Source organism: Eucalyptus grandis, chromosome 1 (genome assembly GCF_016545825.1).
Source record: "Eucalyptus grandis isolate ANBG69807.140 chromosome 1, ASM1654582v1, whole genome shotgun sequence".
NCBI lineage: Eukaryota > Viridiplantae > Streptophyta > Magnoliopsida > Myrtales > Myrtaceae > Eucalyptus > Eucalyptus grandis.
This window is the reverse complement of record NC_052612.1, coordinates 39,476,842-39,490,607: the sequence shown is the minus strand read 5'-3', so window position 1 is coordinate 39,490,607 and position 13,766 is coordinate 39,476,842. Positions and strand designations below refer to the sequence as shown.

Here is a 13,766-nt window from a genome sequence, read left to right as displayed (position 1 = left end):
GGTAACAACATATCGGCCATGTTCTGTGATCCACAAAAAGGCTGAAGACTAGAGAGAGGGGTAAAATTGGCAAGTGCGTCCTTTTGTAATCAGGGGTAAGATTAGGGTCGAAATGTTTCAAATCAAGAAGTTTCAAGTGGACTATGCTCTTTAGACAGCCAGTCATTTCCATAATGGGGTACTGGACGGATGAAGAAAACTTTAAAAAGTGCATAAATGCGGTGGCACAATTGACAAAATCCTTTCCAACTCTCAAGTCCTTTTCATCCTGAATTTTTCCTTCTGTTAAAGCCCTGGTTTTTGTGTGTAAAGCGTGGGGCGGTGGGCGGTGTGGACGGATGTACCAGAATCGAGTACGGAAACGCCAGGGCCGACAAAATTCAATTGGGAAATCCAGGCTCCAGCAAATGGCGAGAAAACGAAAAAGAAAAAACCCAAATTTCTTTATTTAATGAGGAAACAGATTTTTTTTTTTTTTTTTTTGGAAGAGGATTGAATCTTGATCCAAGAAAGTTGTCTGAGAGAATGAGGACGAGGTGAGGTGTAGTGCGTGGGAGGAACAGGGGATCGGGCGCTTCTGATCACATGGAGCCCCATATGCCCAACAGCAAATCCCTCTCTCTCTCCAACCCCGTCACGATCCCCGGCGGGACCCGCCCCCAGCTCGGCCAACTGGTTTCCTCCTCGGAAACACCGCCCCTCCGCCACCCCCGCCACCGTGGCAATGACGTCTTGAATTGACTCGACCTCGGACTCCTTGAGGCACCCTCTGTATAAAAACCACATTGAAAAATTGATGATCTTGGATGTGATCATGGTCTCGCAGAATATGCTTAATAATAAGCTTCTCTAGAGCGGGTTAAAATCATGTCTTCCTCATCGATAAACGTTGACAGGAATGCTCCCGGAAGTTTTTTTTATTTTTTTTAATGTCATAAGGGAAAAATTTGAAGTTAACATGTCGCGGTACGTGTAGTTTGAAAGTTTTTATATCATAATTTTTTTTTGAAATTTATGTTTATAATGACCATAATTTGAGTTTTTTAAATATTTTTCTTCCTTTGATTTATCAAGGCCAAACTTCTTGACTTTGTCTTATAAAATTTGCGTGACTCTCGTGATAGGGTACGGAGAATTTGTGTGACGTGTCAATACATTTCTCTTCTTGATTGTGACATTATGTGTTGTGCAATTAAGCTTTTCTCGCATTTGAATTTCTGAACACGAGTTCATTAACCGGGAATCGCCATCTAATCATTTCACTTTACAAGTGAAGATTAAGTTGTTCAAAGTATGAGAACAATTTCGAGCAAAATACAAATAGATCAATGAATACATTATTTCCAAAGTTAATATAACGAAAAACCTTAAATTTGTACATCTTCGTTTAATTTTATTATCAGATTATCAAGTCGGACAACACGTGACAATTGAAAAACATACTGATTTAGGATTTTACCTTCCGTTTTGTCATAAGTGTATTGTTTTGAGGTTTTTTCGTGATCAAAAGATTAATATAGAACTACCGCCTGTGGTGGCGTAACTGGCTTCGGACTCTCCTCTCTCACGAAAGGGAGGATTCAAATTTCAGAGGCATTGCTTTCGCGCGACTCAAACGCGGCTAGGTTTGTGGTGGTGACTCGGTCCGTTTGGGTTTACGTCAGGCCTTGGCCGACGGCGGTTCCGGTCATCAAAGAAAAAAATAAGATTAATATAGAATAAAATTTTTATGCATGTACATTGGATTTTACATTGGATTTTTCGTGGTATTATTTACCGTACTCTAATATTCCATTAATTTAAACCTAAACAACATAAACACGTGATTGCAAAATAATAATAATAATAAAAAGTAAGCTTTGAGGGGCTCTAGGTGGGCCTCATCCCCCCCAAAAAAGGGTCGGCCACGTGGCACCGCGGCCAAAGCGAGGGAGACGGCGGGGGCTACCTGCGCTGGAACTAGGCGTCGCTAGGTTCGAGAAAATCATGTGATCGCATGTGCCGCTTCCCCACCTCCGCCCCGCTTAGCGCGCTGCCCCCCGCTGGGCCCCATCCCCACGCGCCCACGGACCGGCGCGCCCCGCCGCCGATCCCCGGCGTCGCCGCGCCCCACCATCCGAGACGGCCAAAAGGCAAAAAGGTGACGAGACCGCTCCCCCCCCAAGAAAGGACAGCTTCGCAACGTGCAGTGCAGTCCGGTCGCATCCCTCGCTCGCCGAGACAGTTGTTTGGTTTGTCGGAGCTGCGGAGCGTCCGGTCCGCGACAAGGAATGACGAGCCCGTCCTTGAGCCGGGAGGATCTTTTTCGATCGCTAGGGACAGAGGCGGATCTCGTAGGACGAGCTAGTAGCCGGTCACATGCGCCCCCCCTGAAAAAATATTTCGTGGGCGGCTGCTGCTGCTGCTGCCGCCGCCGCCGCTGGCGAGGCTACTCCCTCTCTCTTTTCCGTGTAGCTATTCTCTTTTGAGGTCTATCGTGCGATGGAGCCCCTCGAAAACATGTGAGGGGGTCGTTGGATATTCAATGCGTTCGTCACATGAGTAGTAGTCGTCATGCGCGATATAAAGGGAGAACTGCAACTAGAAAAGCTGGTTTCGCGCTAGCTTCCGGGCATCCCGTGGCCGAGGAGTTTTATTGAGATGGGGATTAATATCGATCGTATTTTATGTGCGTTATGGTCGAGATATCATTGGTTATAAAAGCCGAGTACTTTTTCGAAATGGTCTTTTTTCTTATCGAGTGGGGAGGGAGGGAGGGAGGGAGGGAGGGAGGGAAGGAGCGAAAAATTAAAGAAGGGGCACATGGGAGCAGCGAATAGGCTCGACCATGTCCAGGCACTTTAATTGGAGAGCAGCACTACACCTCCACTCCAATCCAAACAAAAAAAAAAAAAAAAAAAGATAGGAAAACAGAGCTTAGTGTAGCCAAAATAAAATAAATAAAAAAAAGGCCAAACCCTGGTGGGCCCTGCTTCGTTGGCATTGACATTTCTGGAACTCAACAATAATTTAACCACTCCCTCCCCTCCCTCGTCGCTCATTCATTCGCACATTCACAACTCACAATCTCAACTCAAACCCTCTCTCTTCAAAGTCCAACCCCTCCTTTTCCCTCTCCCTCTCCATTCTTTATACATGGAGATGGCTCCACGCAGCACGGCCACGTCCTCGGATCAAGAGCCCGACGTGGGTGCTCCCAAGAACCGATCTTTGAGCTGCGGCGAGCACCGCGAGAAGGTGGGGTCCCTCGCGAGGGCCAAGTCGATGAAGCAGAGGGACTTGAAGAAGAAGTCGCGGCGGAAGCGGAAGCAGAGCGCGGCGGCTGCGAACGGGGACGATGGCTGGCTCGAGGACCACGACAGTAAGGCCGAAGTGGAGAGGAAGATCGTGGCGTTGCAGAGGATCGTGCCCGGCGGGGCGGACTTAGGGGTCGACAAGCTGTTCGAAGAGACGGCCGGGTACATCTTGGCCTTGCAGGGCCAGCTCAAAGCCATGAGAGCCCTCACCAACTTCTTTGAAGGGCTAGAGAGGGAGAAGAGGAAACTTGGAGGATGAGGGGTCGTGATGGAAGACTGAGAAAAAGAAGGAAAAAAAGTGAAAAAAAAAATTAAATAAGTAATTGGAGGACTGTTATTTCTAGTCAGACTTTATTCTCCCCTGATGCCAATTTATTTTGTTCTTTGCAATATTGAAGAAAGATATCCCTCTCTCTTCCTCTTTTCCTCCTTTTGCTTACTTGCTCTTCTGTTGCCTTTTCGGTTGCTTGGTTCTTGGCTTGGTATTGGAATGATTTTTTTTTTTTTTTTGGGGGGAAGATAGAGAGAGATCAACTGTGCTTGGAACAAATTGAAAGAGAAACTGGGTCTATTTTTATTTTTTTTTTCCAAATCTGCTGAGGTCGTAAGCATCATTTTGCTTTGATGATAGAAAGAGATTGTTCGGATGGCAAAAAGATACAAAAAAATGTGAATTGGAGGGGGCCTCTGTTCTTTCCCCTTAAGGGGGAGCTTTGTAGCAAGTAGGGCCTTTGTCCATTAAAGTCTACGTGGCTTTGAATGCCGTGAACATGGATGGTGATTGTTATCCAGAAGCACAGATGCGATGACAGTGACACAATCATTTTGGCATCCTTCGGATTTAATACGTTGATAACATGTTTGGCCCTTCATGAGATGAAGCATGATTGTCTTGTCCACTGTTTTTTTTTTTTTTTTAAATCTTTTTAATTTATCTCTAGGTAGCACATCTTTTCTTGCATGTGCCATCTGCAGAATTTTTGGAGGATGGATCCTAAAGTTTCAGCTGTCATACAGATCTTGCAACTTGTCTTTACACAAGTCACCATCGTCGCCACAACTGAAATTCACATTTTCTGGTTTAATCTTTGCTCGCGTCATGTTAATGGCGGCTGGCAAGCCAGGAGGCAACATAGTTTTTCACCTGAACAGTTGGATTACTCAGGTAAGCTCATTGAACAGTAAGATCAAACAATGAAAAATGAATTTTTCTTTTCAGCCCATTCCGGAGGATTTTCAGTTTTTGGAACATGATTAAAAGAACATCCTGTCCGTGTGACTGATGTGCGGAATAGCCCATCTTAGCTTGGCCCGAGAAAAGAATAGTCCATCTTAATTTTTTTTTTTGGTCAAACAATAGCCGACCTTAATTGGATTATGATTTTTTTTTGTTAGTACTATTTTGCTCGTACTATAATTTTCACTTTTTGATTTTTGTCCTGCTTACTTACAAGACATGAGAGTCGAAACCCATATTTAAAATTAGATTGTCTCTACATGAGAATATGAGTATTCAAACTCTTTACATTCATCTTTCCATGTAGGAATGGTGATCATATGGTTAATTAGATTATAATGAAATGGATCAAAAGGCCATGCTAAACCCTTTTTAGGGGAAAAAAAAAAGACAAAAGTGAACGTCATAACTTTGATATAGTATTTGCTTCAATGCATGAATTTTCTTTTTATTATTATGTGCCACAGTAATAAAAAGGGAACAAAATCACCTCATTTTGCCTCTTTTGTTTCTCATAATTAATTTGAAAATGAATTTTTAATCTTAAAAGAGGATATCTACTATTGCAACCTCTCAAACGACTCAACCTTCTTTGATGACTTGAGCTCGAGCATTGAGTTCCCAAGCTCGGCCTTATAGACTTAGGCGTGACTTTTTGAGAACTTAGGCACATCCTTTGTGGAATTGGGGTTTAGGTGTTGGGGATTTGAGCTTAGGTACCAAGATCCCACCCTTGGCTTTTTGTGGACTCTAGTTCGAGTGTTGAGTTATTGGGCATGGGCACCGTAGCTTTGGGTTTGTCCTCAGTGGAGTCGGGCATGGGCATCAAGGGCTTGGGCCCTAGCATCAGGTCTTGGCCTCTGCCTTGATGGACTTGGGCGAGGGTGCTGGGTATGGATACTAGGGTCATAGGCTCGGGAGTTAGTGGCCTATTCTTGCAAACGAAGACGTAGTGGATTTAAGTGTTGATATCTAGTCATTCGATTGTTTTAAGAAGAAATCATTCCCCTAAATTTAAATGTGTTTTCCGTCCATTGAGAAAACCCTTTTTCTTAACTTATTTTTCTAAATGAATCAAACATTGCAAAATAAGTCAAATATTATATTTAACGTAGTTTGAAAAAAATAACTTATGAAATCTCAAGAAAGTTCAAACAAAGCTTTGCCCTTCCCCTTTTTGTCAAGAAAAGCGCAGGGAGTTGCGCTTGAGCTCTACTAACCAAGGGAAACTTCTGCAGAGCGCCATGTTCGGAGCCAAATCCTCGTAATAATCGATGCCGGTTGTAACTCCCCATATAAATAATTACTACAAAAGACAACGATAGCGACACGTGTTCAGAAATTAATCTCGTTACTTACGGTATAATTCCATTTTATAACTTACATGCGTTGATCCAATTCCCACCTAAATCAATCATCTACGGTGGCTAATCTTACGTGCGGGTCACTCGGATGTTCTGGTCTTCACTCCATCAACGAGATCCACGTGGAAGGTGCCGGCCGCGAGGCCAAAACGAACGGCCGAGATCGTGGGAAAGCGGAAGGAGGTGGGCCCCGTTGACCGCTTATCCTGCTTCTGCAGCAGCCGAACATTCTCCCAGCAGAAAACCCTTCTCTCGTTTCTCTCATCTCCCTGGTCCGAAAAGAGATGTCGCGGTGGTGGTGGTGGTGGCTATTGGGTGGAGTGGTACCGCTGTTGTCCCCTTCCTGCCCTTCGCTTTTCCTACTTCCTTTCCAGTAAACATCCAGGGGAGATATCTCGAAAAGGGTAGGGCGAAAGTTCCCATCTTGCGTTCGTCTTCTTCGCTCGGCGACCACCGTGTGTAAGCTGCAGTTGTTTTAGAGGCTTAAAAGGTTCCTCTTTTGATCGATTCCCTTCGCTTTTAGTGCCGATCCCCTCGTTTGCATCGTGGGTTTCTCTCCCCTTCTGTCGGATTGGATTGGACTCCCATTTTTCTGGGTCCTCTGATTTCGCTTGCTGAGAGGTAGCTGCGTTTTGCAGGATTCCCATTTCCTGCTCTTCGCTTTTCCTCCTTCCTTTCCAGTAAAATACAGGGGATATCTCGAAAAGGGTAGGGCGAAAGTTCCCATCTTGCGATCGTCTTCTCCACTTCGCGAGCACTGTGTGTAAGTTCCAGTTGTTTTCGAGGCTTAAAGTTCCTATTTTGATCGCCCTCTCGTTTTCATCGCTGGGTTTCTCGCCTTCTGTCGAATTGGATCGGACTCCCATTTTCTGGGTCCTCTGATTTCACTTGCTGAGAGCTTGCAGGATTCCATGGCGGATGAGGCGATTGTCAATGGCGTCCGCGATCCGGAGGTGGAGAATCCGCGCCCTGCTACGGATCAGGCTGATTCTGAGGTAAATGACCTGACCATGAAACTGAAGTTGCTAGAGCTTGAGAAATTCAATCTGTTGCGCGAGAACGATGAGACCAAGGAGAGGGTCCGGGAGCTGATGGCAGAGATTGAAACGCTGAGGAGCGGTGAGGGCCAGATGAAGGCGAGGCTTGAGGAAATGGGGAGGGAGGTCGAGTTGGCCGAGGATGGGAAGAGGGCGATGGGGTCCATTGTTGCGAGGGCCGCGGATTTGGAAATTGAGGTGTCTAGGTTGCAGCATGACATGATTTCGGTGATGAGTGATGCTGATGAGGCCAACAAGGAGGTGGTGGAATTGAGGAGTGCAGCGGAAGAGAAAGGCCGGAGAGTTGAGGGCTTGGAGAGAGAGGTGGAGGGTTTGAGGAATACTAGGGCAGAGAGCGATATTAAAGTGAGGGAATTGGAGAGGAAGATTGGGGCATTGGAAGTCAGGGAGAGTGAGGCGAGGAGTGAGAAAGTGAGGGCTGAGGTGGAATTGAGAGAGAAGGTTGAGGAGAAGGAGGAGGAGATTAGTGGGTTGAAGGAGAAGATTGGGGATTTGGAGGCAAGGATCGCGAAGGTCGGGTCTGAGCTGCAGAGCTCGGACAAAGAGAAGATGGGTGCGGAGGATGCATTGAAGAAATCTGAGGAGATGGCAAAGAAGATGGAGTCGAAGCTGGTTGAATTGCAGAGGCAGTTGGAACAGGCAGAGAAGGAGATCAGTGGATTGAAAGACAAGGTGGCTGAGACCATCAATGGGAGGAGAGAGATCGTCGACGCAATCGAAGACAAAGGGCCGAAACTGCAATGGCCAGTCATGGCAGCAGGGTCCACGGGAGCCATTGTTGTGGCAGCTGCTGTGGCCTATGTTTGCTACAGTAGGCGCCGAAGCTAGGATTTGATGGAATAATGAGCAAGCACGGAGGAAACGGGAGAGAGAAAAACAAAGAGCCTCAGAGTTTTTGAACTACTCTATGTTTCAGTTTTGTTAGATGCTACAGATTTTCTTGGCTTTGTTTTTTAGCCTACAAATTAACTCTATTCTGGTTTTTTGGGGGTGTCTCACTGTTTGTTTGATATCATATATGGTCTGTCCAGAAGCTGAACTGCTATTACAAGCTATTGAGTTAAGTAAAGTTTCCCTGACTTCCATATACTTAAGTAATCGCTCATGTTCCATGCTCATTGCTGTTGCCTTGAACTTGGATTGAGCGCATTCATAAGAGTTTTGACCTTTTGGTTCTGATACCCCACTTCTTTCGTCACCGGCTGGCTGTTTCAACGGCATTATTTCTGCGGTTTCTGGATGTGTTAGTTCGATGCTCTACTTAAGCATGTAGGCATGACGGCCATAGTCAGCTCATTTCCCACCCAGGACCTTCCTTTGGGATCAATCTTCTTAAGTTGGTGCAGAACAAAGTAGTGATTCCACTTCCACGAACGTGATAGTTGTCTAAACCTAAGTAAGAACTATCAGCACCATTACAGCTCGTTCCGCACCAGGTTTCATGCTTCAAAGGACATGGCCTTTCATTTGCAGAAACACGCCTTCCTCATCAAGAAATTTGGTAGTAAGCTCATTCAGGTTGTTGTTGTTGGTTGATGAACCTGCGAATGTCTTGCGCCCGGTGTGTGCATAGCCCATGCAAGTGGTGGTTAATTTGCAAAGATACTCCTGAACCTTGGAGTATCAGAATCGCATTGAATTCGTTCGCGCTCTTCGTTGGAACTCGCCAGATGCCGCATTTCACATTCGGGTTAAAACCATCTAGTCTATTCCATTACATTCAGCTACCAAAAAAATCTGAAAAGGGAGATTACTAAATTTTGCAGGGAAAAGAATGCAGGAATATATAATGTTCTGTTTTGTAAAGCTCTTTGATTAGCACTGACAAGATAACAACTCTCGAAATCATTCAAAACAAACAAGAAGAGGAAGAACATCATCAACATCTCCAGCAGCTTCGACCTCGCCGCCCGTTTCTCAGTAAAATCACCATTTCTAGGACTCATCAAGTAGCACATCCTCGCGAGCTGTCGCAGGGATCTGTGCCGATCGGATTCTCTCCGAATTTTCTGTAATGAGAAATGAAAGAGCACGCCTCGACCCGTCCGAGACATCGTGCAAAAGCCAATGGGATAAACACACACGATCCATTTGGTCGACCCCGGAGGCCCCAAATAGTCGAAAAGATTAAAAAAACGAAAGATCACAATAGCACTCCGCGCTTCTTCTCTTCAATTCTGCAAACATAGAAGTTAGAGAAGGAAGATGCGTCAGTTATTCTAATGCTCCATAACGACACGGATCTTTCTTGTAGCTATTAATATCCCAAGTAACTTTAGCATTTATCGTGAGTATTGACAAATTTTTGCCTACGTAAATTGAGAAAATTATCCAAAAAGTCCTAAACCTATTATATTTTTGTTAATTCAATTCTAAACCTTTTCACATTTTACCAATTTAGTATCAAGTAAATTTTGGTTGGAATTCGCTACGTAAACACTAATAGTTCTACATGACATGGCCAATCTTGATACAGATAATTTCTAAATATATTTTAATATATATTTTTTAAAATTTGTTCATTTTTGTGATGATTTTTTTTTCTTTTTTCCTTTCCTCTTCCTTTTGCAAGTGGCTAGGCAGGTTGACCTCGCACACCATAGGCAAGACCTAGCCGAGCGAAGGGAGTCCTCGCTAAGGCTCAGCCTCACCCGAGCTAGATTTGGTGAGGCTGACCCTTGCCTAGGCCAAGGTAGCCTTGCCTTTGCCTAGCCAATGCCACCCTAGCCTGGGGTCAGCCTCGCCACATCTACCCTAGGCGAGGTTGTCATTTGGGTGAGGGCAAGCCTAACCACTCCTCACAAGGCCAGCCGACCTAGCCATGGGGCAATGTCGGGTGAAGGTTTGCCTCACTCGTGCCACTGATCATGTATATTTTTCTTTGCACAAGTGGGTGTGTACTCTATTTTTCATTATGTTATTGAGCTTATCGATCGTATTAGATAATTTTTACTTTACATAATTAAAAATCCATTGTCCTTGATAACTTCTCTAATTGAATCCATAATATGACGAATCATAGCGACCTATGTATGAATACACCAATGTAGTCGTCTTCTTGATGAAATATGAGTGTAGCTAACAAGAATCACTAAATTGGTTCTGTAATCGAGTTAATTTCCGAACATCAATTACCGAATAACACAATTTTTGATCAAGTGGAATAAACGACATAATTCTTAGATCTCTAATGACTCTCCTATGCTTAATCAGCTTCTTAACCAAAACTAACTGGATAACCTAAAGCATATGAGATATACTCAAGAGGAATAGGCATTCCAAAGGTCTCAAGAGGCTAAAAAATCCACAATGTCGCCGCTCTTAAATTGGCCAAAATCGATATCCGAAAGTCTTATGTAGAATAACGCAGCAAGTGGCACAGAAAAAGAGATTGTCATTCTGGGAATTAACAGATTCCTTCGTGTGAAAAGAATAACTTCTAGATAAAATTTGTACCTTAGAATCACCTATCAGACCGTCGCAAGACATCAAACAATCCGCAGCAACTCCTCCAAGACGTTGGTGACACGGTGCGTCGACTCACCGATATTATTGGCTGCAAAAAATTGATTAAAACTTAATCATGCTCGTGCCATAAAAATTGTCTTACCATTACCATGTTGATCTTCCATTACATTAAATGAGTGACAACCCTATGATCAAAATTGATAAAATGTACATCAATTTATGTTTCTTACTACTACTCTTCGGGCGAAAATAAAGTGCTGAAATTGAAACTTGAAGTCTTTCTTGGTAATTAATATGATAAACTGTAAATAAGTAGGCACCAAAGGAATAATAAGAATGATAACCTTTTTTATGATTTAGAAAGTCTAAATCATTTTCATGCGCAGATATATATATTTCCTCCATTTTAAAATAACTATGGATTCATCTCAAGAGACCCCTGTCGTAGGGCACTCACCGGGCTTCCGGTGCTTTCGGGGATCTCTCCCTCGTCGGCGCCGTCCTCCGCCGCGACACCGCCCTTGGAGATGGCCGGAGCATCCGCTGGCGGCTGAACCAGTGAGGAATCCTCACCACGTTCCTTCGGCGCCGCATCGGCAGCGGCCGGCAACGAATCTCTCGCGTTCTCTTCTTCCTCTGCTGCCAACACAAGCTCCTCTTTCGCCCTCTCTTCCGCCGCCGCCGCCGCCACCGGAACCGCCACGTCGCTCTCATCCACAGCTACCGGCGCCGTCTCCTCGTCTCCTGCCGCCAGCACGACTCCGTTAGCAGTCTCGCCAGACGGAATCTGCGCTTCCGTTTCCTCCTCCTCTTCCACGGCGGCAGCGTCAACTTTCTCGGGAACCTCAGCCGCTGCTTCCACCGCGACGACATGCTCGACGGAAACAGCAGCGTCGGTTTGGGCGACGGCAATCTCTTCTACCTCCGCCAAAGGAATGACCTTTTCCTCCTTCTCGTCTTTCTCACCGTCGTCTTCTTCTTCGTCGTCCGAGCTGCTGCTGCTGCTGCTGCTCGAGCTCGAGTCCTTCGCTTCCTTCTCGCGCCGAGTCCCCATCGCTTCCCCAGAATTCCCATCGATGACCGATACTCCTCTCGCCGACTGGACCTCGGCTTTGTAGTTGTGCTCGCCGTTTTCCTCAACAGCACCGTCCTTTCTCTCGTCCCCTGTTTCCGCAACCTCCTTCAGGGTATTCTCCTCCACTTTCCCGTTAGAAGCCTCCGCCATCAGAGCACACCGCAAGCTTCTCTCTCTCTCTCTCTCTAGAGGAGCTTCTGGCAGCTTCAGGCCGAGACAGAGGATCGATTCTGAGATCCAAGAGAAACCAGCTCGACCCAACCAAAACAGTCGTTGTCTTCCCAAGCGAGTCCAGATCGCAGACCCCCTGCAACGTATAATAATGCTCAAGTGGGTGAGGAGGAGATCGTGCTGACCAAAAAGGCGAGACTCGATCCACACAACAAAGTAATAAATTTATAATTAAATGCCCATAACGAAAGAATTGAAGTGATGCGAACATTACAGATATTAAATGTTTACAGGGGAGACAGAGAGGAGAGAGAGGAAGTGGCGTGTGATGCAGGCGATGAGGGGAAGGGCAGTAAGAAAGAAAGAAAGAAAGAAAGAGGGCACCTTTGAAGGGTGGTTGATGCTTGACGATGGTCCCTGATGAAGTCCCCAAGCAGGGGAGAAAGAAGATATCACTATCGCAAACGGATCGGAAGAAGTAAAATCTGGGAACTGTTCATGATGCGATTCGCCAATTTCCGAAGCAACTTGGTTGTATGATTCGGTGGCAAGGAAGGATGGAGAAGAAGGAAAAGGTGAGGAGAAGCGAGAGTGATTGACTGGCGGGTGTGAAAACTCCAGAACTTCCTTCGTTTCGGTCTTCAAAAAAAAGGCAGAAAAGAACGGTAGATGGGGTGGAAACATCACTCCTAAAGGCTTGCTTTTTACCGCTGTAGGGAAGAGGTCGGCAGCGAAAACGGCAGCGAAAGAGACCCTGTTTCCCGTTCATCTCTGCTGATCTCACCTTCCCCCACCATCTTCCTCTTCTTTTCTTCGTCAAAGCGACTTGTCCGGCCCTTTGGTTTCGAGCTTTCGTTGTCGTTTCTTTTTGTCCAAAGTGGCGACAGTTGTTGAGAAGGGCCGAGCCGGCGAATCTATGTCGTCCGGCCTCGGCCCCTAGGCTCGAAAACTATCACCTCGCTCCTATGGACGACAAATGTCGTCGGCTTTCTCAGTTGTTTTCGGGAATTCGAAGCCGCTCGTAGACCACCGTGACCTCCTCCCTTCTCTCTTTGCGAAGTACCCCTGATCGCCACCGTTAAGCTGCGCCACGGCTGCCGTCGCTCGCAGTCGCAGTCTTCACAAAGCATCAAACACTTCAGGTCCAATTCGCAGAAAGGATTCAAATTTACGATATTCGATTTGACATTAGGCCATTGAGCTGAAGCCCTCTAGCTGTGTTCGAAAGACAAAACAAGAAAGAAGTAGAAGATCTTTATGAGTTCATGGTGAATAGAGACTGGATTCCGTTTCTTAAAATTAAGATGATTTCATATACATTTTCTGGTCTGAATTCAAGCGGTAACTTTCACTCTTGGACGGGCGCACGTGACAATAATGCCTGCGATTATATGCCGTGCAAAACACTTGCCACGTACAGATTCGCTAGTTTCTTTTCATTTGAATTTGGATAATTTACAAGGCTAGTTTTCTTGGTTCTCTAGCTTTCTCATTTTCCCAACTAACAACAATTGGCGTGTGCAACCAAACCATTCTACATGGAAACTAGACCGGACCGCCAGAAAAATAGGTCTGGAAACCGGTTCCCGTTAGAACTGGTCCGAAAACAAGTTCCAAATTTTTAGAACTGATTGTAACCGGTTTGGGAATAGGTTTCGAGTGAATATCCACCCTAGAACTGGACCGGTCCGCCTGTTTAAGAACCAATTTTATAAGCTATAAAACCAAAACCCTAATTTATTTTTCCCCTAAATTCTAGCCTTCGCACTCATTCGTTCTTTGTCTTTCATTGGAACTCCTTGCTAGTTCGTTATTTCCTAATTTTTATGGATGAATGGGGAATAGAGTTTTGCAAGTTATGTTTTATATTACGTGTCCGAACTTTTTATTGTTTATAATTATACGTGACTACATATTCATTTTATAGATTATTGTTTTTGGAGGATTGGAATTCTTGTTATTCATCTTTTACTTTGAATCATTCCATTACTCATAACCTCATATGATTTTGCTTAAAAAATGAACCAAAAAATAAAACAGGCTTTCAAGTAGACCTTGGAACCGGATCGGAAAAATAAGGTAAATTCCATAACGGGT

The 13,766-nt window shown here is 45.1% G+C and overlaps 3 protein-coding genes across 8 annotated transcripts; 2 read left to right on the top strand and 1 right to left on the bottom strand.

Moving 5' to 3' along the window:
- The first annotated feature begins 2,905 nt into the window (after positions 1-2,905).
- On the top strand, positions 2,906-3,711 carry LOC104441806 (transcription factor PAR1). The gene has a single exon (XM_010055048.3). It carries the CDS (start codon positions 3,136-3,138, stop codon positions 3,553-3,555), a length of 420 nt encoding a protein of 139 aa, XP_010053350.1. The 5' UTR covers positions 2,906-3,135; the 3' UTR covers positions 3,556-3,711.
- Positions 3,712-6,141: 2,430 nt separating this feature from the next.
- Positions 6,142-8,044, top strand: LOC104441782 (peroxisomal and mitochondrial division factor 2). Of its 4 annotated transcripts, none has more exons than XM_010055026.3 (3): positions 6,142-6,301; positions 6,536-6,660; positions 6,803-8,044. In XM_010055026.3, exon 3 carries the CDS (start codon positions 6,809-6,811, stop codon positions 7,781-7,783), a length of 975 nt encoding a protein of 324 aa, XP_010053328.2. In that variant the 5' UTR covers positions 6,142-6,301; positions 6,536-6,660; positions 6,803-6,808; the 3' UTR covers positions 7,784-8,044. The 4 variants fall into 4 exon arrangements, with proteins under 4 accessions (XP_010053328.2, XP_010053311.2, XP_010053320.2 ...); XM_010055009.3 differs by having other exon boundaries at positions 6,155-6,356; XM_010055018.3 differs by having other exon boundaries at positions 6,155-6,387.
- A 647-nt stretch (positions 8,045-8,691) lies between these two features.
- LOC104441762 (nucleolin-like) lies at positions 8,692-12,320 on the bottom strand. Of its 3 annotated transcripts, none has more exons than XM_010054990.3 (4): positions 11,944-12,320; positions 10,881-11,805; positions 10,412-10,511; positions 8,692-9,132 (listed from the first exon to the last, which is right to left on the bottom strand). In XM_010054990.3, exons 2-3 carry the CDS (start codon positions 11,646-11,648, stop codon positions 10,419-10,421), a joined length of 861 nt encoding a protein of 286 aa, XP_010053292.1. In that variant the 5' UTR covers positions 11,649-11,805; positions 11,944-12,320; the 3' UTR covers positions 8,692-9,132; positions 10,412-10,418. The 3 variants fall into 3 exon arrangements, with proteins under 3 accessions (XP_010053292.1, XP_010053284.1, XP_010053300.1); XM_010054982.3 differs by having other exon boundaries at positions 12,054-12,320; XM_010054998.3 differs by having other exon boundaries at positions 11,961-12,049.
- Positions 12,321-13,766: the final 1,446 nt, after the last annotated feature.